The 24,838-nt window shown below is 38.8% G+C and overlaps 1 pseudogene and 1 gene segment (V, D, J or C); both read left to right on the forward strand.

Annotated features, from left to right (window-relative positions):
- The first annotated feature begins 747 nt into the window (after positions 1-747).
- LOC117501725 lies at positions 748-12,455 on the forward strand (annotated as a pseudogene).
- On the forward strand, positions 7,269-24,078 carry LOC117501729. The segment is given in 4 exon segments: positions 7,269-7,346; positions 18,288-18,574; positions 22,327-22,364; positions 23,613-24,078. Coding segments are annotated over 4 exon segments (706 nt in total).
- The last annotated feature ends 760 nt before the right edge of the window (positions 24,079-24,838 follow it).

The raw sequence follows: 24,838 nt of genomic DNA on the forward strand, positions 1-24,838 counted from the left end.
TGGTATTTTGTTACGCAGTATATGTGAATATTGATGAGAGTCGTGCAGCTTGCTTCTCATGGCCGTGGCGTGCGGACAGATGGTCCTCCACCTGTTGTGAGAGGCTGCTCATTTACATAAGCTTAAGTTCAGACCTGAATGTGTTGCTGATAGTGTGTGCCTTTGAAGGATATTAGTTGTAGCTGCTGACTTACCTCACCTTTTCTATCCTTCACAGAGTCGGTTTGTCGTGTCCACCTGGGGGGTGTTTGGCGGGTGAACGTGGGTCCAGAGGCGCCGGGCTTCGATCCCTTTGGGTGCTGGAGAGCGCGCCGTCCTTCACTCCGCCAGACAGATGCGCTTTATGTTTGTACACCGAGTATTGCACAAAAGGGGGAAAATAAATTGTTTTGTTATTGGAATCACTTTCTGGTTATTTTAGCGCTGGGTTCAGTCAGACGCAGGTCCGTTCCTCAACCCGCGTCGACACATAACACATGTGCCATTAATCGTAACGTGTGGTAACAGGTTGCAGCAGTTCCTGAAGGACACCTGACGCCTCTGCCCCGATACTACATTCGTGATCAGCGGCCATGTGTACTTCGTGGCATTCGTGACTTGTCGTTATGTGTAAACGTAGCATTATCAAAGTGATCAAGTTGCTGTTGGACAGTCGGAGCCACTTTGCATCAGCCAGCATCACGCTCCAGTGCTCTGAGACACTTATTAGTCCGACAGCTTGAACACTGGATGACTGACAGCTGCATCAAACACCAACATGACTCTGATCTCCGTCCTCATCTGGACTCTGCTCTGCTGCTGCTTCACAGGTAAAGTCCACACAACCAAAGTCGTCCTGTTTGAAATGAAGCTGATGAATCCAGAGGCTGATTTCAGTTTTTGTCTCCTCAGAGTCCAAAATCCAGGTCACAGTGACTCAACCTGAAGCAGTCACATCTGCTCCAGGAGGCTCCACCACCATCACTTGTACAACCAGTCCACAATGTTTACCATGATTCCATCATATACTTATTTATCCTGGTACCAACAGAGAGACGGAGAAACTCCTAAACTCCTCATTTATGCTGCCAGCAGCCGAGCATCAGGGACCCCAAACCGTTTTTCAGGCAGTGGATCAAACTCTGACTTCAGTCTGACCATCAGTGGAGTCCAGGCTGAAGATGCTGCAGTTTATTACTGTCTGGGTCTTCTTGATTCCAGCAAGTACGAGCTGTTCACACAGTGAAAAAGCATCGTACAAAAACCTCCCTCAGTCAGACTGAAGAGGAAACTGAAGTTTCTGCTGCGCTGGAAGCTTCTGCACAAACTCAAAGACTTTAAAACTCACTGTGAGCATTTTTATCAAACACCTTATAGAGAAACAGCACAGAGTTGAAAAATACACATAAAACCATGTTTAATGCTGTAATTCAAGTTCATGAAAATTATTTTTAGAAGGACGAACTTAATAAAAATAAATTATTTTGTTCTTTTAAATGATACAAAGAGCTTCAGCAACAGTAAAAATCAACAAAACACCAAATCACATAAAACAGTCATTACAAAATAAAGAAATGAGGAAATACAATTTTCAAACATTAATTAAATTTTCATACATTAAAATCAGAATTTCCAGAATCACTGATTACATTTGTCCAAGAACAGAAAAGTTTGATGTCCAGAGTTAAAAATGTCAGTTGAATCAGCTGCAGATCTTCAGCCGGCAGAATGTTCAACAATATGGAAAAACTTGAGCAGTTGCTGTTTTCTCACTGATCTTTTGAACACACAGCAGGCCGACCCCCTGTGATCACAGCCTTCACACCGACATGTTCACCTGAAACAGCCCTGGAAAGAAACCAAGAGGAAAATCATCACTTTGATCAAATCCACACAAAATTCAAGCAGCTGAATTCTGAATCATCTTCAGATCATCTTTACATTAAAAATAAAACAATCAATTTTATAATTAATAATAATTATAAAATTACACTCAGTTATAAATCTACACTCAGCATCCATCACAGATGGGATCGAGCTGATTGCTGATCAAACAAACAGAAGAAGCAAAACTCTAAATCTCAACAAAAACAAAATAATATCTGATGTCACTTTTAATTTTATTTTGTACATTAACTTGTTCCCTCAGCCAGTTTATGTTATCTCATCCCTGTTTGTCTGTTTGTGAACAGCCTGGAGCCCACAATTTTTCTTATATTGTTATGAAATTTTTAACTGAAGTTTCATATCCTAATAGGCAAGATGTGTTTCAATTTTCCAGGTCAAAGGGCAAAATCAGGAAAAATCTTGAAAAATTGGAAAAATCCCTATCTTTAACATTGAAAGAATTTTCAAAAATTCATACCTCTGTCAAAAAAGATCAAATTTTTTACATATTTGAGGGTGTTATGTTGGATGTTATCGACTGACAAAGTTTGATTCAGATTACAATTTTTGTGACCATTTAAATTTAACATTGAAACCCAGTTTAATGTATATTTTACATTATATCCTAATCAAACGTGCCCCAATCACTCTCATATTTGAACGTGAGGTGCAGACTGCCACTCACTATCACCTGACAAAGTTTGATATGGATCTTATGTGATTGTGGATTTTGTGAACATTTGAATTTACTATTGAAAAGTCCATTTGGTGTACATTTTGCCTTATATCCCAATCAAAAGTGGCTCAAACCTTCTCATTTACAACGATGATGTGCAAACTGGCACTCTCACTGAATCCACATCTGATCCATATTGCAGATTTAGTGGATATTTGATTCTTTTTAATATTGACACACCCTTTTGCCCTATATTTTGTATTATATTTTAATTTATGAAAAGTCACTTTGAACAGGACTTTGACCATGAAAATGTTTTCCAATTCGGGTTAACTGTAACTTGGGAGAAAAAAATTGCTTTACATTATTTCTACTGTTTTTAAAATTTATTTTCAAAAGTTTCATTTTTTTTACACTACGAGTACACTGAAATATTGATGTTCGTTTTTCAATAAACATTTGAAAACTCAAAGTTAATTTCAATCACGATCACTTTAAATTGAACTTAGACTTCCTTTATTGTCAGATATTACGTACATCAGAACAAAAATGTATTGCCGGGTAAAGCAAATGTGGCCTGAAAAAATAGTGCTAATAGCAGTTCTACATACAAAAAGATGTAACCCTTTTATTATCGCTATCATTTCTAAGAAAATGAATCCAGGTTTCTGTTTTTCAGGTAAATCATAGGTATTGCTCCAAAGTTTTAATTCCCAGCTTCAATGGATCAAGCAACAAGATATTCCGTGCAGGAGAGGACCAAGATTCTAGAGACCTATTTCGCAACAAAATCGCTTGTCCAAACTCAACGAAAATTTCGGAGGAGTTTCTGGGGAGAAACGCTCAAACAAAACTCACAATAAAGCACCGTCCAGACAATTCAAGAGACTGGAAGTGTGCAGATAACATTAAAGGTCGCGGTGGCCGGCCACGGTCAGTCAGGGCAGACAATCACATTGTGACTGAGACAACACTTGCAGCAGTCTCCAAGGAAATCCACAGACGTTTGTCCCAGAACAGATCTTTCAAGGAGTTCAGTTATGCACATAAAGCACCAGATCTTTGACAGGGTTTTCCATATATTAGCAATATTATCCAAATATCAATGTCTTTACTTGATTGTTAATGCCTTTACTTGATGTACTGTCTTTGATCTTGGCTTTGATTCTGTTCTCTATTTTCATATATACATACAAGTATATGCATGTGTGAGAGTTCATGTACATTATTCTTTTAATTAATCACTCATTGTCAAGCAATCATATACACTGAACTGGTTCAAGTAATCATTAAAACTGCTCACACGAGAAAGTGAACATTTGCTCTTTGGGTTAGTGAATGTGCAGACTGTTTTGCTAAAGCTATGTTTTTGCTAAGCGCAGATGTGCGTCTCTAATTAACAGTCCAGCCTTGAGCAGGGAGTGGTGTGACCTAGTTTCAGGGTTACGCATGTTTACTTCATCAGACTGGAGGCTTAAAGCCATAACATTTCATATCGATGTGAGACCAGACTTTGTGTCGCTAACGTGTTTTGGTATTTTGCCTTCCATATGCTTGTATGTAACTTCATTCTAAATAAATATGGGAGGCAGATGGGCGGGGTTCTTCAGAGCTGACGGGACGTTCGTTAGCGGAGGTTGACGCATGTTTGCTCTCTCCTGATCAGAAAAGAAAATTCAGTGTCTCCTGCGTGATTATTTTCTGTTGTTAACTGAGTTGTTCTTTTCAGGCCCAACTCTGAACAACTCTATCAATCTTCACCTGTTTACTATATAGATAAAGATTTACAATTTCAGACGGATTCAAATAAGGCTGAGAGACCTGCCTTGGGCAAACCATCAGTCAGCGAATCGAAGCTCATCCTGATTCTTGGACTTCATTTTTTTCCAGAGACAAGGCAAATTTCCACCTTAATGGTAACGTGAACAAACAAATATGTGCTTAAGGCTCAGGCTCAGCCTCATGAACATCAATATTGTCACTTAGTGTGGAGAAAGTGACGTTTGGTGGCATTGGGTCATAATGGCATTATTGGGCCATACTGGTTTGAGGATGCTGTGGACATCCAGTCACTGTGAACACAGAGCGATACAGTGAACTAATGAGAAGAAAATTCATCCCGGCACTGAGGTGGAAGCAGGGAGTGGACATGAACACTGTAATTTATCAGCAGGATGGAGCAACACCACATTGCTCCAATGCTTCAATCGAATACCACCATTGTTACTTCCCTGGAGACAGGCTCATCTCCCATCGTATAGACCACCCTTGGCCTGCACATTCTCCAGACCTGTCCCCCTTGGATTATTTTCTGTGGGGATACCTAAAAGACAGTGTCTATGCTAACAATCCCCAAACTATTGATGCACTCAAGGATAACATTTGAACAGAGATCAGGAGAATCCCCCCATGACATGTTGGACAGAGTCATTACAAACTTCAGTGTGCGAGTAGCCACAATGATTCAGCGCCAAGGAGCCTGGATGAAGCACATTATTAACTATTGAGCTGTATTTGTAAAATGGAGGTATACGAGGGTAGGCTGAAAGGTTCTAAGGCTCCCCATGAAGGAGTATTGCATTAACTGCATTATAGTGAGTCTGAGAACTTTTCAGCCTACCCTCGTATACCTCCATTTTACAAATAACTTACACCACGCAAAACTTACGTATCTGTAAGACAGGTCTGTGAGAAAAGGTCTGTAGGGATAGACCAATAATCTGTTGGTCTGATAATCGGCATTGGCCAAAAATCTCTCTGGGTGCTCTGTAGGAGTAGACTGATAATCTTGGGGACCGATAATCGGCTGGGCCGATGCCAATAATTGGCATATTCGATACTTAGCAAGCAAATATTCGCCGAGCTGATTATCGATCTATCCCTAAATTTGAACCACAAATACATATTAGGGAATTGAAGACTCCACTGAATTTTGGAAGTGATTTGGATCCAGATTGGTGGATGTTAGAAATCTCCATTTGTTCTTGTTTGGTACCGGTATGATGGACTTGAAACAGTCAGTGCAACAGCCTGACACAGTGAGGTGTGAAAGATGTCAGTGAAGACCCAAAGGAGCTAGTCAACGCAATGCCTCAGCACCCATCATGGTATGCTGTCGGGGTGTATTCTTTTCCAAATATTCATTCTTCTCAGGGTCTTCTGGACATCAACTGTGTTCAGACTGAGTGGTTGCTCATCTGGAGGTGGAATAGTTTTCTCACAGGTGTCTTGTTGAGTGCCTCCAACCTCTCTAAATATATATTAGTGCCTTCAGAGAGTCTGTATTGTCTTCACAGGGTGGTGGAGCAGCTATACAGTCTGTGATGGCCTGGATACCCTGACACATGCATCTTTTAAGTTATTTCTGCTGTTTTTAAAATTTATTTTCAAAAGTTTGACTTTTGTTTTAATGGCTGCACTTAAATGATGTTTATTTTCAATAAGTATTTAAAATATTTGAATTATTGTGAAAGTATTTAATTTTTGCTCTTTCAAATATTTAATGTTAAATATTGGGGGAAACAGTGTCAGACTGTTAATGGTTGCATGAATGATTGTAAACGTATTATTTTGGATAGAAACCACGTGACACAATCACCTTGTGATTGAAGTGTATGTACAGGCACATTTTGTTGGGAAAGTGTAGTGACACGGACCCACAACAGGGGGCGCAAAAGAACGGTCAATAGATGAGCCAAAAGGTAACAATTTAATGTTGTGAATTCTGCACAACGAACATACAGACAATCTCAGAATATCATTACAGTCAATCCACAAAGGTGACGTGTGGGGAGGCTCGAGGATAGAAGACGTCTGTCCTGAGAAGAGCCGGAACCACACGATTTCCGCCGCCACAGAACCTGGTGAATACTGGAGCCGCCAACTCCCAAATTCCCAGGTGATCACCGTCCCCGACTGTCGGATCTGGTACTGCTGGCGAAGAACAAAGACAGTCAAGTGTGGGTGTGTGTACACCCAGTAACAACAGCGGTGGGAATGCCACCTCCACCTCTCACTCAATATTTTGCAGCGATACCTTCAGAGGAAAAAGAGTGCCGTCTTGCACAGCCTCCACAAAAAGGACGGTACTCCTGCAAACACTCACAATAAACAGATTTACACAATACCACAAAAAGGCTGAGGGTATTACCTCCAATGAAGTATGATATCTCAGTGATGAGGTGGAGATGACGTCTGGGTTTTATGGAGTGAGATGATGAAGAATGAGTGACAGCTGTCAGGAAGTAATGAGTAACAGCTGTCACTCCCGGCTGAGTCCTGGCGGCAGCGCCCTCTCGTGCCTGAAGCCCGCACTTCAGGCAGGGCGCCCTCTGGTGGTGGGCCAGCAGTACCTCTTCTGGCGGCCCACACAACACATTTGGCTCGACCAGCTCAGCACAAAATATCGACATACAGCAGTTCTCTGTCAGCAACAGAACTTTAATTTTTTTTTTTTCTCAGAATATATCACGGTCTGGATATAAAATTGTGCTCTTTGTCTCTTAAAGGTGGGAAATTCTGTTTTGAATGATCATTGTCATTTTAAGTCAATTTTTTGGGGGGGGTTTGGGCCTCGACTAGGACACTGATGTTAGTGTGGTTTTATTTTGTGATTTGAAGGAACTGTGCAACATTATTTAACCGGCAGGAAACAGCACATTTGTGTTTGCATATCTGTTTCCGCCTCTCTGCTTCCACCGTTAAGAGTCCAGTGGGGATCAGTTTCTGTCCAGGTCTTTCAGGTCCACAGTGATGATGAGGTTCCTGGTTCTCCTGCTGGGCTCTCTGGGTCTTCTGGGTCATGGTGAGAGTCTTCTCTGAAAACTTTGCTTCAGGACAAAAAACAGTTTGAGCACAAATACAGAAACACAGTGAATGAAAAGATTTTCTTCAGGTTTCATGTTGATCTTCTCCACGCTGGATTTTCTTCTCTTTCATGTTTTTCAGGTTCATCAGGGAAATTGTTCTGACTCAGTCTGCTGACTCTCAGTCTGTCAATCCAGGACAGACCATCTCGATCACATGTAGAACCAGTTCAAGTGTTAGTAACTACCTCCACTGGTACCTTCAGAAACTCGGAAAAGTTCCTAAACTCCTGATTTATTACGCTACCAAACCGTCAGTCTGAGTTTCAGATCGTTTCAGTGGAAGTGGATCTGGGACTGAACTTCAGTCTGAAAATCACTGATGTCCAGATTGAAGATGCAGGAGTTTATTACTGTCAGCAGAGTAACAGCTTCCCGTTCACACAGTGATTTAACATCTTACAAAAACCGCCCTCAGCTGGAGAGGAACTGATCTCAGTCACCAACCCACTGAAATAAAACTCTGCAAACAACACCAAAAATAGGAAATTATTGTATTTTGATCTTCCGATTCACAGGTTATTGAGAGATATTTTTGGTCAGCAAAGGTTTGAAGATGAATCAGTGTGCTGACAAAATATTTACTGAACTCACAGTGACTAACCTAACTTTTAAATTCCAGTGAAGTTGAGACTTTGTGTGAAATGTAAATAATAACAGAATACAATGATTTGCAAATTCTCTTCAACCTATATTCAATTGAATACACCACAAAGACAAGGTATTTTATGTTCAAACTGATAGACTTTTTTGTGCAAATATTTGCTCATTTTGAAATGGATGCCTGCAGTATGCTTCAAAAAAAGCTGGGACAGTGGTATGTTTACCACTGTGTTACATCACCTTTCCTTCTAACAACACTCAATAAGTATTTGGGAACTGAGGACCAGAGTCATGTTGGTGTTGACTGACAGCTGTCAGTCATGTAGTGTTCAGCTGTCAGGACTATAAAGTGTCTCAGAGCACTGGAGCGTGATGCTGCTGATGCAAAGTGGCTCTGATGTCTCAACAGCAACTTGATAACTTTGATGCTGCTGATCAATGACTTGATCACAGTACTGATTAAGTAAGTTGTAGTTCTGATGTGTAAATTTATTGCTTTCTGTCAACGTTCTAATTTTCATTTTACAAACTGGAAATTATTTGTGTTTTTAGTTTATTATTTCCATAGTCAATTCAATTCAATTAATTTCAATTTATTAATCTATATAGCGCCATCTCACGACAGAGTCGCCCCAAGGCGCTTCACATAACACACAATTTATAACAACAGGGTAAATTCAAATCAAACAGGGCACGATAAAAGGTAAAACACAGTAAAATAAAAGACATTACAAGGCAAGCATAAAAACAGAATAAATTAATGATAAGACAATTTTAAAAAGTGGGTCTTCAGTCTTGATTTAAAAATCTCCACCGTGTTGGACTGCCTTATAGCTGCAGGTAGATCGTTCCAGAGAGTAGGGCCACGGTAAGAGAATGCTCTATACCCCACAGACTTCTTATTCACCCTTGGAACACGCAGAAGCCATGCGCCCTGCGAACGCAAAATCCGCACTGGTGCATAGGGCGTGACCAAGTCCGCCAGGTAGGAAATTGTCAGTCCATGAACAGTTTTATAGACCAGCAACAGGACTTTAAAATCCGATCTGTCAGAAACCGGAAGCCAATGAAGGGATGCCAGAATGGGTGTAATGTGGTCAAACTTTCTACTTTGTGTCAAAACTCTGGCAGCAGCATTCTGCACTAACTGTAGACTCCTAATGCTGGACAGCGGCAGACCAGAAAATAAAGCATTACAATAGTCCAATCTGGAAGAGATAAATGCATGTATCAAAGTCTCAACATCAGCCATAGACAGGATGGACGATCCTCGCTATGTTTCACAGATGGAAGAAGGCAGTCCTTGTAATATCTCTAATGTGGAGGTCAAAGGATAATGTAGGATCAAAAGTACCCCAAGATTTCTCATCTTGTCCGTATGATGTATAAACACCAAACCAAACTAAGCGCCAACTGGTCAAATTGATGCGATGTCTGGCTGGGCCAAGAACACCATTTCAGTCTTATCAGAATTTAAGAGTAGGAAGTTAATAGACAACGAATTTCTCACAGATGCAAGGCAATCTCTAAGGATTTTATATGGGTAAGATTACCAGCAGTTATCAGCATGTACAATAGAGTATCATCAGCATTGCAATGAAAGGCAATCCATAATGCCGCAGAATATGCCCAAGGGATGCTATATAAGTGAAAAAGCAAGGGGCCTAACACAGACCCCCTGTGGAACCCCAAATTTCATTTTGCCAAGGCCAGAGGTAGTGTTATTATACACACACAATGAGAACGACTGGACAAGTATGACTTCACCAAGCAAGGGCACTTCCAGTAATCCCAAAGTAATTTTCCAGCCTATCAATTACAACACGACAATCCACAGTATCAAACACAGCACTAAGATCTAAAAGCACCAAAACCACCGTGGTGTCCGATTCCACTGTACGCAGAAATCATTCACCACTCTAATAAGCACTGTCTCTGTGGAGTGATGTTTCTAAAAGCCGACTACAGTGGCTCAAAAAGATCATTCTCAGTAAGATGGTCCACAAGCTGCCGTGAAACCACTTTTCCCAGAATTTTAGAGCAGAATTACAGATTTGATATCAGCCTATAATTATTCAATACACCTGGGTCAAGACTAGATTTCTTAAGCAATGGAAAGTCAAAGACTCATCACCAGACTTGCAGAAGTCTGCAAAGTGTTTTAAAAGAACAATCAGAAAAATCAGTCTATCATCAGCATAAAGTGTGAGAACATGCAGCAGGTGGACTGTGTGACCGCTGAGGCATCTCTGAGGTCACAGACTTCATGAGACACTGAGGACAAAACTGTGTCTGTGTGCACACAGAGGTTTTTGTACAATGACTTCTTCACTTTGTGTCACTGTGGTATACGTTTGGTGGAGGAACCAGACTGCATGTTGGAAGTAAGTACAAAGTTTGATGACTTTTACATTTTAATACTCAAACTTTCCTTTTCTTAAAAATGTTAAGAACAGATATATATATATATATATATGTATATATATAAAATTTTAATCCTCATAGATATATAAAACAGTTTTCTCCAACAGCACCATGTGAATTTTAAACAAAATCAATCTAATTATTGCAGCCGTTTGTTTCAGAAGGTAAATCATATTTTCATACTTTTACATTTGGAACTGGAAGGTTTGTAGCTTTAGTTTTGTGTGGTGAAGTCACAGAGTGCACACAGAGGTTTTTGTACGACGACTTCTTCCCTTTGTATCACTGTGGCTCACGTTCGGTGGAGGAACCAGACTGCATGTTGGACGTAAGTTGCTGCACAAATTATAAAGGTTTTATCATTTGTTCCGCCTAAAACTGTGTCTGACTGGCTTCAGCAGAGTTTAAATTTAAAATATCTCGATTTTATGTACTTAAAATGTAAGTTTTCAGATTTTCTGTTACATTAAAGTGAAACTTGCACAAATTAAATTCATTTTGTCATAGTTGTTAAATGTAGAACAAAAAATTATGAAGACTTTCAATTTCACAAATGACAGTTTAATTCTATATTTCAGAAGACTGGCTTTTAATATTTTACTTATTTTGACCAAAGTGATGAGATTAAAATTTTCAAACACTTTTCAATTTTAAATATTTTATTCATGTGTAATATTAAATTGTTGACTTTTTTCTGACACTTTGGTGAGGAATGTTTAATTTTGAAATGAAAGTGTGATTTGTTAACTGCTGATTTTATGCTTTCTAAAATTATAATTCTTTAAAAGTGACAGAATAATGATTTAATCCTTGATCGTACATGTCAAAAACTTATCTGTGCATCCCGGGTCCATGTGAAACCCACCAGAACTTCTTGTTCTTTAATACTTTTAACTTTATGCTGTTCTTGCAGTTATCTGAAATATAACTACAACAGGTCACTTTTCAGCTATTTGTAAAAAAAAAAAAGGGGGGAAGAATTTGACTTACAAAGAACTTTAATCTTTTTTTTCATTTGCAATAACTTTTTCAATAAAAGCTGCTTTGACAGTTGTGAAACACTGACACAAAGTTTTTTTTTGGGGGGGGGGGGGGAGTCTGAACACATGCCGTTATATCAAACTGAGGTCAAAGGGCACTCAATCAGAATAAAATTTACTCAAACGAGATCAAAATAAGTGAAACTGAAGATAACTGTATCAGTGACATTAAATTTCAGCTGAATGAGTAAAATGGTTCAGAAAATTTAACAATAAATGTACCGTTGTGGGTCACTTGGACCCCAAGTGGACTGATTAGGATTAAACCAGAAAACTTCTCATGTGTTCAAACTGCTTTTCTTCACATTTTAAAATCAGACACAGTGAGGAGGTTGATTCTTGCAGATGCTTTTATAAACTCGTTGGCTGTATTTTAGCTCGTGTCTGGACTCTGTGCATCTGATTTACACCTGAAACTTCTTAAAGGGAAGTGAAACAAAATCTGACTGTTGGAGCAGAAAAACCATCTGACACAAACATGTTTGATTGACAGCTGTCTCCTTGCTGTCTCCTAGGTGACACAACCCCTCCCACTCTGACAGTGCTGCCCCCTTCTGGTGAGGAGGTACAAAAGGGGACGGCCACGCTCATGTGTCTGGCCAACAAGGGCTTCCCCTCAGACTGGACTCTGGCCTGGAAGGTGGACGGCAGCGGCAGCATCTCATTGGAGGAGACCAGGAGCCCCGCGGTGCTGGAGGAGGGCGCCCTCTACAGCTGGAGCAGCACCCTGAGGCTCTCTGCAGACCAGTGGATGAAGGTCAACTCTGTGAGCTGTGAGGCCACTCGGGGCTCCCAGACTGCACTGTCAGAGACACTGAGGAGAGACCAGTGCTCCCAGTCCTGAGCCCACTCACTGGGACTCTGATACTGGTTTGACCCTCATCCTGCTCTCACTCTACAATATGTGTGTGTTTTGTCTTTTTCAATCATCGTTATGTGGAACGTTTCAACATTACAAGACAATAAAGAGCATCAAAATCATTTCAGCTTTATTCTTTGAATAATTGTCTAATTTGTGGTGACGGCGGTTCATTTCAGCCAAAACAAGGTCAACTTTTCTTCTTTAGTGTCTCCAAGAAGTCACAGAGGTCCCTATGTCAGCTGTGCTGCCACAAATTCTATATTCACATATTTATTAAGATTTAAATCATAAAGACCCATGAGCCAAACATTTAGACAAAAGGAATTAAATCTATTTAATTATTAAATTAAAATGATTGTAATTGCTTAATATTATAAACTTACAAATTTAATTCTTATGCCTTTTTTAATTAAATGTTAATTTTTTTGTGTGTTAAATATCAGTGATATCAAAATTCTTTAATATGATATAATTTGTAGGTTTTACGAACTTTACTGTGTTTAAGTGTGTTTACAAAAGCAAAAATAATAAAAAACAAGCATCTAAAATTAATATCATAAAATAAGGATAATCGTGATGTGAAATTAACTCATGACTAAATGTGGTAATTTTGTTAATGTCATATCTTATTCATTTTAGTTTTTAAAAAATTTTGTACAAACTTTGATCTCAATTTGACTGATACGCACAAAGCATGATATCATCAGCATAAATCAACATTTTAATTGATTCTATAAACAACAATGAGTAATCCTTAAAGAGTATTTAGGAGTTTTAAGAGCTATTTATAGACTAAATTGTGTGAAACACCTTTATGTGATGTTGGAATACAGATATTTCTCTTTGGGGTTTTAATAGAGTATCTTCTATTCTGGAAGAGTCAAGATCAAAGAAGTCTATTCAAAGAAATAATTAACAGCTCATTTACATGATTTAAATGTTTTGTCTTTCAGACTGAAACTTGTTTGTTGTCGTGGTTCAGCAATGATGCACATCTGTTGCCATGGTGACTGCCCTGAGAGGGTTTCTGGTCTTGGAGGTGGATCTGTAAAGAACCACAACCAGAATCAAAATCAAACTGAAACCATTGTGTGATCCATTGATTTTTCTTTTTAATCTTTTTAAAACTCTTTGCAGACTTCAACAAGTCTGTTAATGAATCTGTGACTTTGGAAATAATAAACTAAAAACTGAAATCAGTTCCCGTCTGTAAAATGAAAATTAGAACTTTGACAGAAAGCAACAAATATTAGAACTACGACTTACTTAATCAATACCCTGATCAAGTCATTGATCAGCAGCGTCATCAAAGTGATCAAGTTGCTGTTGGACAGTTGGAGCCACTTTGCATCAGCAGCATCACGCTCCAGTGCTCTGAGACACTTTATAGTCCTGACAGCTGAACACTGGATGACTGACAGCTGTCAATCAACACCAACATGACTCTGATCTCCGTCCTCATCTGGACTCTGCTCTGCTGCTGCTTCACAGGTAAAGTCCACACAACCAAAGTCGTCTGTTTGAAATGAAGCTGATGAATCCATGAGGCTGATTTCAGTTTTTGTCTCTTCAGAGTCCAAAATCCAGGTCACAGTGACTCAACCTGAAGCAGTCACATCTGCTCCAGGAGGCTCCACCACCATCACATGTACAACCAGTCACAATGTTTACCATGATTCATCAGGTTTTGGATTATCCTGGCACCAACAGAGAGACGGAGAAACTCCTAAACTGCTCATTTATCTTGCGAGCAGCCGAGCATCAGGGACCCCAAACCGTTTTTCAGGCAGTGGATCAAACTCTGACTTCAGTCTGACCATCAGTGGAGTCCAGGCTGAAGATGCTGCAGTTTATTACTGTCTGGGTGAATTTGATAGCAGCAAGTACGAGCTGCTCACACAGTGAAAAAGCATCGTACAAAAACCTCCCTCAGTCAGACTGAAGAGGAACTGAAGTTTCTGCTGCAGCTGGAAGCTTCTGCACAAACTCAAAGACTTTAAAACTCACTGTGAGGATTTTTATCAAACACTTTATAGAGAAACAGCACAATTTGAAAAATGCTCCCATGTTTAATGAAACACTTCAAGTTCATGAAAAATCTGATTTTTTTCTTTTTTTTTTTTCTTTTTTTTACATTCAAATGATACCATTTCTAATTAAATGAATAGATACAAGAAATAAATCAGTAAAATTTAGGGAAAATCAATTAAACAGTAACTACAAGATAAGCAAAGCAGATATGAGCTAATGTTGCTAATTACATGGGCTGAACTGCCCAACATTGTCCTATTTATGAGATTTTTGAGTTATTGTTGCTTCTGTGTGCTGAATAAATTAATTAATTCATTCTGAACTATCACATCATTCCAGCAGGGAGCGGTAAATCATCTTTATATTAAAGCGTGAGTACGTGATTTTATTTAGTAATTTCAATGTAAGTACATAAATACTTAAAAATACATGGATGACACAAAAAAGTAAAAACACTTATTTCCATTGTGGTCCATTTTAAAATCCAATGACAAAATAGAAGTCATAATAATAATAATAATAATAATAATAATAATAATAATAATAATAATAATAATAATAATAATAATAATAATAATAATAATGTGTATATGATAAGAAGAACCTAAAACAAACATAAAAAAATACAAATTAACTTGAAAAAAAGTTGAGTTCTTCTGTTGAGGTTAAAGGTCTAAGGTTCAAAAAACATTCTGGACTCTGTTGACCCCTTAAACAAAACATGAATTATACACAAACTGTGAATTGCAAAATGTGAATACTAAAAAAAAATATCCTGAAACGTGAACACAGGTCTCACAAAAAGTCAAAAAACGTGAATTACTTCCCAATTTGTCGTATGTGCTTGGCTGAGGAGTCAATGGTGCAAATATCTGTGGGATTATGACGGCGCGCCTCTCACTTTCATTGCACCACGAGGCTTCACGCTGCCCCTCGACTCACGTGCAGGACATTGACACTTTCATCAGCCAAGTTCTGAGAGCAAATGTGTTATTGGCTACAAAATTATTATTTTCTATCGTGTGGCATCCAGCGGGACAACGTGGGACACATTAGCATGATGAACTGTGTGGTAGTGGGGGGGACCTTTCACGTTCCCTATTATTAGTGGGTGAACAATCCAACGCCTGGTGAATTCTGCTTCATGATAACTGGAAGAGTCGACATCAAAGGATCAAAAAGCGACGTCGCTATGAACGCTTGGCCGCCACAAGCCAGTTATATCATCCCTGTGGTACCACCTCTTGCTTAAAACCCAAAATGTCAGAAGGATCATGAGGCCCCACTTTCACAGTCTGTACTCACAAAGAAAATCAAGATGAAGTGAGTTTCTGCCCTTCTGCTCCACGGGAGGTTTCTGTCCCCCCTGAGTTCACCTTAAGACACCTGCATTTGACAGGTGTATCATCCTCCTCCTGCCACTGTCCCCAGAGCAGGTCACACCCAGCGGGGCCGGTGTTCTGTCGAGATGAGTTTCCTAACTGCATATGTGTGCACTGAAAAAAATTACTTGACATAGTTCGCTTATTTTGATGGGCAAGTAAATGTATAAATTGTTCATCCGAACGTAGTAATGTATAAAATCTACTCACTATAAAACGATAACTATTTTTAACCTGCAGTTAGCTTATTTCGACAGGCAAAATATACATATACATACATTTATGCTCCTAACGTATAATACACAAAATGTTTTACTTACTAGGCTATAAATACACTGAATACAATTAATAAAAAAAAACCTTTGACAAAAAAACAAAAAAAAAAAACTTAAAAAAAACTAAATGTGCATGCGCAGTTGCACGTCAAGCGAGTTACATCATCTCCCCATGTGCGGTATCGCGACGCACCTCATCTCGACGGGACACCGGCGCTTAACACCAGAAGAAGGAGCCCATTCAGGGCTTGTCTCCTCACCGTAGGATTTGCGTTCAAGATAACCTGAAGTAATTGATCCTGAAACTGAAATCCGCAAACTACTTAAAGTGAAAGAAAATATATATCATGAATGATATTAACCACTGGCAACTTCCGTTTTGTGAGAGCTGCGATCATGTTTTGTGTGATATTTTATTGTGAGCAAAATTATTAAAGGTTTGCGGATATTCACGATTTGCATCAAGTTTCATTAATGGTTTGCTGAAGATTCATGATTTGTACCAGATTCACGTCTTGGGGGTCAACAACTCACAGCGTTCCAACTCATTATAGAAACTTTGCATAATTGCACAGTTTTTGTTTTATATCGATATGAGCAGGAAACATCACATTTGTGTTTGCCAGACATGGGGCCAAATGAAAATACTTAAATACATTTTTTTTGGAGTATTTGTATTTTCTGATTTTGAATTCAAAGTATTTGTATTTGTATTTCAAATACATTGCCGATCCCAAGTATTTCCAAATACTTTTACAAATACTTTTCAATCTTGGGAATCTCAGTGACACCGTGTTGAGACACACCAGAAAACTATAAGCTCCGTGTTATTGTGATTGAGATACAATAATAAAATATGCTGAGACGAGAAGATATGACATTTTATTGTTTTGTGATATGGTGGATATAAAGGATGCAATATTGATGGAAACAGAATATATATAGTGATAGTTTGATTATTGCCTGTGATATAATAGTGAATTTGTGATAAAACATTCAATCCTTTACTTATCAATAGTATTTGGTCATGCTATTTTCACAATAATTTGTCACCAGTTTATCAGTTTTTGTGTTGATTTGTTTATAGTTCATAGAAAGTATTTGTATTTAAAATACTCAAAATATAAAGTATTTGTATTTGGAACATGAAAATCTAAAGTATTTGTATTTAAATACAGAGTATTTGACCCCATGTCTCGTGTTTGCATATCTGTTCCACCTCTCTGCTTCCAGCCGTTAAGAGTCCAGTGGGAATCACTTTCTGTCCAGGTCTTTCAGGTCAACAGTGATGATGAGGTTCCTGGTTCTCCTACTGGGCTCTGTGGGTCTTCTGGTTTATGATGAGTCTCTTATGAAAACTTTATTCCAGGATGAATGTTGGGGAAAGTGTAGTGACACGGACCCACAACAGGGGGCGCAAATGAACGATCAATAGATGAGCCAAAAGGTAACAATTTAATGTTGTGAATGTGCACAACGATGATACAGACAATCACAGAATCTGACAGCAGTCAATACACCAAGGTGACATGTGGGCAGGCTCGAGGATAGAAGACGTCTGTCCTGATAAGAGCCGGAACCACACGATTTCCACCGCCACAGAACCCGGAGAATACTGGAGCCGCCAAGTCCCGAATTCCCAGGTGATCACCGTCCCCGACTGTCGGATCTGGTACTGCTGGCGAGGAGCACAAACAGTGAGATGTGAGTGTGTGCACACACCCAGTAACAAAAACAGTCAGAAGGTGGAAAGTCACCTCCACCTCTAATCACACACACGTGCAGCTCCTGTCAACCACTTATCTGGTTGGGGGTGAAGCGAAGCCGTCGCTGATCACACCAAACGCCAATCCCACAGATAAGGAAACACTTACAGGAAAACGGCTGCAAAGAAGTTCAGACTGTTAGTCAATGTTTTCAGTTTAGCAGAGAATTACCTTCACAGGTAGTTGATATCTCGGCAGCGAGGTGGAGATGACGTCCGGCTTTTATGGAGTGATGAAATGATGGGTGACAGCTGTCACTCCCGGTTGTGTCCGTGGCGGCAGCGCCCTCTCGTGCCTGAAGCCCGCACTTCAGGCAGGGCGCCCTCTGGTGGTGGGCCAGCAGTACCTCCTCTTCTGGCGGCCCACACAGCAATGAAACCAGTTTGAGCACAAATGCTGAAACAGATTGAAAGAAAAGATTCTCTTCAGGTTTTATGCTGATCTTCTCCACACTGGATTTGTCTCAGTCACTCTTCTTCTCTTTTCATGTTTTCCAGGTTCATCAGGAGAAATCGTCCTGACTCAGTCTTCTGAGTCTCAGTCTGTCAGTCCAGGACAGACCTTCTCCATCACATGTAGAACCAGTTCAACTATCAGTAACAACCTCCACTGGTACCTTCAGAGAAGTTCCTAAACTGCTAATTTATTACGCTACAAACCGTCAGTCTGGAGTTTCAGATCGTTTCAGTGGAAGTGGATCTGGGACTGACTTCACTCTGAAAATCACTGAAGTCCAGACTGAAGATGCAGCAGTTTATTACTGTCAGCAGAGTAACAGCTTCCCGTTCACACAGTGATTTAACGTCATACAAAAACGTCCCTCAGCTGGAGAGGAACTGATCTCAGTCACCAACCACACTGAAAATACGACACTACAAACAAGACCAAAATTAGGAAATTATCAATCTTGAAATTCAGGAGAGTTTATTTTGGTCACTAAAGTTTGAAAAATTCACCAGTGTGCTGCCATAAAATTTACTGAACTCACAGTTATTCACAACTTAAAATAAATCTTCTTAAATAGGTAAAGTTTTAAATGGTGTGAAAACAATGATTTAAAAATATTTTTTTTTTCAAAATTTGTTAAAAATTTCTTAAAAATGACATCTTTTCGTAAGCAAACAAACTCATTGAAGTTTAACAAAGAATTTAATGAAATTTTGGGTATAAAAAAAATTGGAATCAACCAACAACAGTTGCTCTCCAAAAACAAAAAAGTCTGTTATAATGAGAGCACTTCATGAAGATAAATTTGTTTTTATGTGGGCACTTGTTGAAAATCTTTATGTAAAGGTTTTTGCAATTTATTGTTTGTTAAATATTTAACATTGGGGTTGTTCTCTCAGAATTCAGAAATATGATTTTATTTTTAGGGTTTATAGACTCTAATTTTATTTTAAGGTTGTATAAAAAACTAGAAATGTAGAAAAATCTGGTGTCTAAACTTAATATAAAATAATTAATATGGGACAAATTGATGTGATGTTGCTGAAATGCAGAAATTTCTCTTTATTTAGATTATTAGTGGCATTTACAGTCACTTCAAACCAATGTACTTAAATTTGAAGTTTAACTTACATTCTCTAAATATTTTATCTTTAGCACTGAAACTTGTCTGTTGTCGTGGTTCAGCACCTGAGTGGAGGAAGTGAAACATGAAAAACCATTTTATTCACGGTTTCCCACTGCAGAGTCATCTGATCCAGATCAGCAGGACCAGAATTCTTCTCTGAATTAATTTTGGATGAACATCTGTAGTTCTCATGCAGCTAATAACGGCTTCATGTTAGACAAGGTTCTGGTCTGGGAGGGAGACAGCAGCAGCGCCACCCTGAGGCTGCTGCAAAAACAAGGTCAGGTCACTTATGAATGTTGATGTTCTGGTTCACCGAACCACATCCAGAATGATAAGAAACTGACAAACATCATGAAGTGAAAATCGTTCAGCTGATTTTTCAGTTTAATCTTTTAAAACTCTTTACAGAATTCAACAAGTCTGTTGATGAATCTGTGACTCTGGAAATAATAAACTAAAAACTGAAATTAGTTCCAGTCTGTAAACTTTGACAGAAAGCTTCACAGAAAGTTCCACATCAGAACTATGACTTACTTAATCAATACTCTGATCAAGTCATTGATCAGCAGCGTCATCAAAGTGATCAAGTTGCTGTTGGACAGTTGGAGCCACTTTGCATCAGCAGCATCACGCTCCAGTGCTCTGAGACACTTTATAGTCCAGACAGCTGAATACTGGATGACTGACAGCTGTCAATCAACACCAACATGACTCTGATCTCCGTCCTCATCTGGACTCTGCTCTGCTGCTGCTTCACAGGTAAAGTCCACACAACCAAAGTCGTATGTTTGAAATGAAGCTGATGAATCCACAAGGCTGATTTCAGTTTTTGTCTCCTCAGAGTCCAAAATCCAGGTCACAGTGACTCAACCTGAAGCAGTCACATCTGCTCCAGGAGGCTCCACCACCATCACATGTACAACCAGTCACAATGTTTACCATGATTCATCATATCATTATTTATCCTGGTACCAACAGAGAGACGGAGAAACTCCTAAACTCCTCATTTATGGTGCGAACACCCGAGCATCAGGGACCCCAAACCGTTTTTCAGGCAGTGGATCAAACTCTGACTTCAGTCTGACCATCAGTGGAGTCCAGGCTGAAGATGCTGCAGTTTATTACTGTCTGGGTGATTTTGATTCCAGCAAGTACGAGCTGCTCACACAGTGAAAAAGCATCGTACAAAAACCTTCCTCAGTCAGACTGAACAGGAACTGAAGTTTCTGCTGCAGCTTCCGATCTGTCAGAAACCGGAAGCCAATGAAGGGACGCCAGAATGGGTGTAATGTGGTCAAACTTTCTACTTTGTGTCAAAACTCTGGCAGCAGCATTCTGCACTAACTGTAGACCCCTAATGCTGGACAGCGGCAGACCAGAAAATAAAGCATTACAATAGTCCAATCTGGAAGAGATAAATGCATGTATCAAAGTCTCAACATCAGCCATAGACAGGATGGAACGAATCCTCGCTATGTTTCACAGATGGAAGAAGGCAGTCCTTGTAATATCTCTAATGTGGATGTCAAAGGATAATGTAGGATCAAAAAGTACCCCAAGATTTCTCATCTTGTCCGTATGATGTATAACACACAAACCCAAACTAAGCGCCAACTGGTCAAATTGATGCCGATGTCTGGCTGGGCCAAGAACCACCATTTCAGTCTTATCAGAATTTAAGAGTAGCAAGTTAATAGACAACGAATTTCTCACAGATGCAAGGCAATCTCTAAGGATTTTATATGGGTAAGATTACCAGCAGTTATCAGCATGTACAATAGAGTATCATCAGCATTGCAATGAAAGGCAATCCCATAATGCCGCAGAATATGCCCAAGGGATGCTATATAAAGTGAAAAAGCAAGGGGCCTAACACAGACCCCTGTGGAACCCCAAATTTCATTTCGCCAAGGCCAGAGGTAGTGTTATTATACACAACACAATGAGAACGACTGGACAAGTATGACTTCAACCAAGCAAGGGCACTTCCAGTAATCCCAAAGTAATTTTCCAGCCTATCAATTACAACACGACAATCCACAGTATCAAACACAGCACTAAGATCTAAAAGCACCAAAACCACCGTGGTGTCCGATTCCACTGTACGCAGAAAATCATTCACCACTCTAATAAGCACTGTCTCTGTGGAGTGATGTTTTCTAAAAGCCGACTACAGTGGCTCAAAAAGATCATTCTCAGTAAGATGGTCCACAAGCTGCCGTGAAACCACTTTTTCCAGAATTTTAGAGCAGAATTACAGATTTGATATCAGCCTATAATTATTCAATACACCTGGGTCAAGACTAGATTTCTTAAGCAATGGAAAGTCAAAGACTCATCACCAGACTTGCAGAAGTCTGCAAAGTGTTTTAAAAGAACAATCAGAAAAATCAGTCTATCATCAGCATAAAGTGTGAGAACATGCAGCAGGTGGACTGTGTGACCGCTGAGGCATCTCTGAGGTCACAGACTTCACGAGACACTGAGGACAAAACTGTGTCTGTGTGCACACAGAGGTTTTTGTACAATGACTTCTTCACTTTGTGTCACTGTGGTATACGTTTGGTGGAGGAACCAGACTGCATGTTGGAAGTAAGTACAAAGTTTGATGACTTTTACATTTTAATACTCAAACTTTCCTTTTCTTAAAAATGTTAAGAACAGATATGTATATATATATATATATATATATATATATATATATATATATATATATATATATATATATATATAAAATTTTAATCCTCATAGATATATAAAACAGTTTTCTCCAACAGCACCATGTGAATTTTAAACAAAATCAATCTAATTATTGCAGCCGTTTGTTTCAGAAGGTAAATCATATTTTCATACTTTTACATTTGGAACTGGAAGGTTTGTAGCTTTAGTTTTGTGTGGTGAAGTCACAGAGTGCACACAGAGGTTTTTGTACGACGACTTCTTCCCTTTGTATCACTGTGGCTCACGTTCGGTGGAGGAACCAGACTGCATGTTGGACGTAAGTTGCTGCACAAATTATAAAGGTTTTATCATTTGTTCCGCCTAAAACTGTGTCTGACTGGCTTCAGCAGATTTTAAATTTAAAATATCTCGATTTTATGTACTTAAAATGTAAGTTTTCAGATTTTCTGTTACATTAAAGTGAAACTTGCACAAATTAAATTCATTTTGTCATAGTTGTTAAATGTAGAACAAAAAATTATGAAGACTTTCAATTTCACAAATGATAGTTTAATTCTATATTTCAGAAGACTGGCTTTTAATATTTTACTTATTTTGACCAAAGTGATGAGATTAAAATTTTCAAACACTTTTCAATTTTAAATATTTTATTCATGTGTAAATATTAAATTGTTGACTTTTTTCTGACACTTTGGTGAGGAATGTTTAATTTTGAAATGAAAGTGTGATTTGTTAACTGCTGATTTTATGCTTTCTAAAATTATAATTCTTTAAAAGTGACAGAATAATGATTTAATCCTTGATCGTACATGTCAAAAACTTATCTGTGCATCCCGGGTCCATGTGAAACCCACCAGAACTTCTTGTTCTTTAATACTTTTAACTTTATGCTGTTCTTGCAGTTATCTGAAATATAACTACAACAGGTCACTTTTCAGCTATTTGTAAAAAAAAAAAGGGGGGAAGAATTTGACTTACAAAGAACTTTAATCTTTTTTTTCATTTGCAATAACTTTTCCAATAAAAGCTGCTTTGACAGTTGTGAAACACTGACACAAAGTTTTTTTTGGGGGGGGGGGGGGGGGAGTCTGAACACATGCCGTTATATCAAACTGAGGTCAAAGGGCACTCAATCAGAATAAAATTTGAGGAAATCCATAGGATTTACTCAAACGAGATCAAAATAAGTGAAACTGAAGATAACTGTATCAGTGACATTAAATTTCAGCTGAATGAGTAAAATGGTTCAGAAAATTTAACAATAAATGTACCGTTGTGGGTCACTTGGACCCCAAGTGGACTGATTAGGATTAAACCAGAAAACTTCTCATGTGTTCAAACTGCTTTTCTTCACATTTTAAAATCAGACACAGTGAGGAGGTTGATTCTTGCAGATGCTTTTATAAACTCGTTGGCTGTATTTTAGCTCGTGTCTGGACTCTGTGCATCTGATTTACACCTGAAACTTCTTAAAGGGAAGTGAAACAAAGTCTGACTGTTGGAGCAGAAAAACCATCTGACACAAACATGTTTGATTGACAGCTGTCTCCTTGCTGTCTCCTAGGTGACACAACCCCTCCCACTCTGACAGTGCTGCCCCCCTCTGGTGAGGAGGTACAAAAGGGGACGGCCACGCTCATGTGTCTGGCCAACAAGGGCTTCCCCTCAGACTGGACTCTGGCCTGGAAGGTGGACGGCAGCGGCAGCATCTCATTGGAGGAGACCAGGAGCCCCGCGGTGCTGGAGGAGGGCGCCCTCTACAGCTGGAGCAGCACCCTGAGGCTCTCTGCAGACCAGTGGATGAAGGTCAACTCTGTGAGCTGTGAGGCCACTCGGGGCTCCCAGACTGCACTGTCAGAGACACTGAGGAGAGACCAGTGCTCCCAGTCCTGAGCCCACTCACTGGGACTCTGATACTGGTTTGACCCTCATCCTGCTCTCACTCTACAATATGTGTGTGTTTTGTCTTTTTCAATCATCGTTATGTGGAACGTTTCAACATTACAAGACAATAAAGAGCATCAAAATCATTTCAGCTTTATTCTTTGAATAATTGTCTAATTTGTGGTGACGGCGGTTCATTTCAGCCAAAACAAGGTCAACTTTTCTTCTTTAGTGTCTCCAAGAAGTCACAGAGGTCCCTATGTCAGCTGTGCTGCCACAAATTCTATATTCACATATTTATTAAGATTTAAATCATAAAGACCATGAGCCAAACATTTAGACAAAAGGAATTAAATCTATTTAATTATTAAATTAAAATGATTGTAATTGCTTAATATTATAAACTTACAAATTTAATTCTTATGCCTTTTTTAATTAAATGTTAATTTTTTTGTGTGTGTTAAATATCAGTGATATCAAAATTCTTTAATATGATATAATTTGTAGGTTTTATGAACTTTACTGTGTTTAAGTGTGTTTACAAAAGCAAAAATAATAAAAACAAGCATCTAAAATTAATATCATAAAATAAGGATAATCGTGATGTGAAATTAACTCATGACTAAATGTGGTAATTTTGTTAATGTCATATCTTATTCATTTTAGTTTTTAAAAAATTTTGTACAAAACTTTGATCTCAATTTGACTGATAAGCACAAAGCATGATATCATCAGCATAAATCAACATTTTAATTGATTCTATAACAACAATGAGTAATCCTTAAAGAGTATTTAGGAGTTTTAAGAGCTATTTATAGACTAAATTGTGTGAAACACCTTTATGTGATGTTGGAATACAGATATTTCTCTTTGGGGTTTTAATAGAGTATCTTCTATTCTGGAAGA

Source organism: Thalassophryne amazonica, chromosome 20, assembly GCF_902500255.1.
Source record: "Thalassophryne amazonica chromosome 20, fThaAma1.1, whole genome shotgun sequence".
NCBI lineage: Eukaryota > Metazoa > Chordata > Actinopteri > Batrachoidiformes > Batrachoididae > Thalassophryne > Thalassophryne amazonica.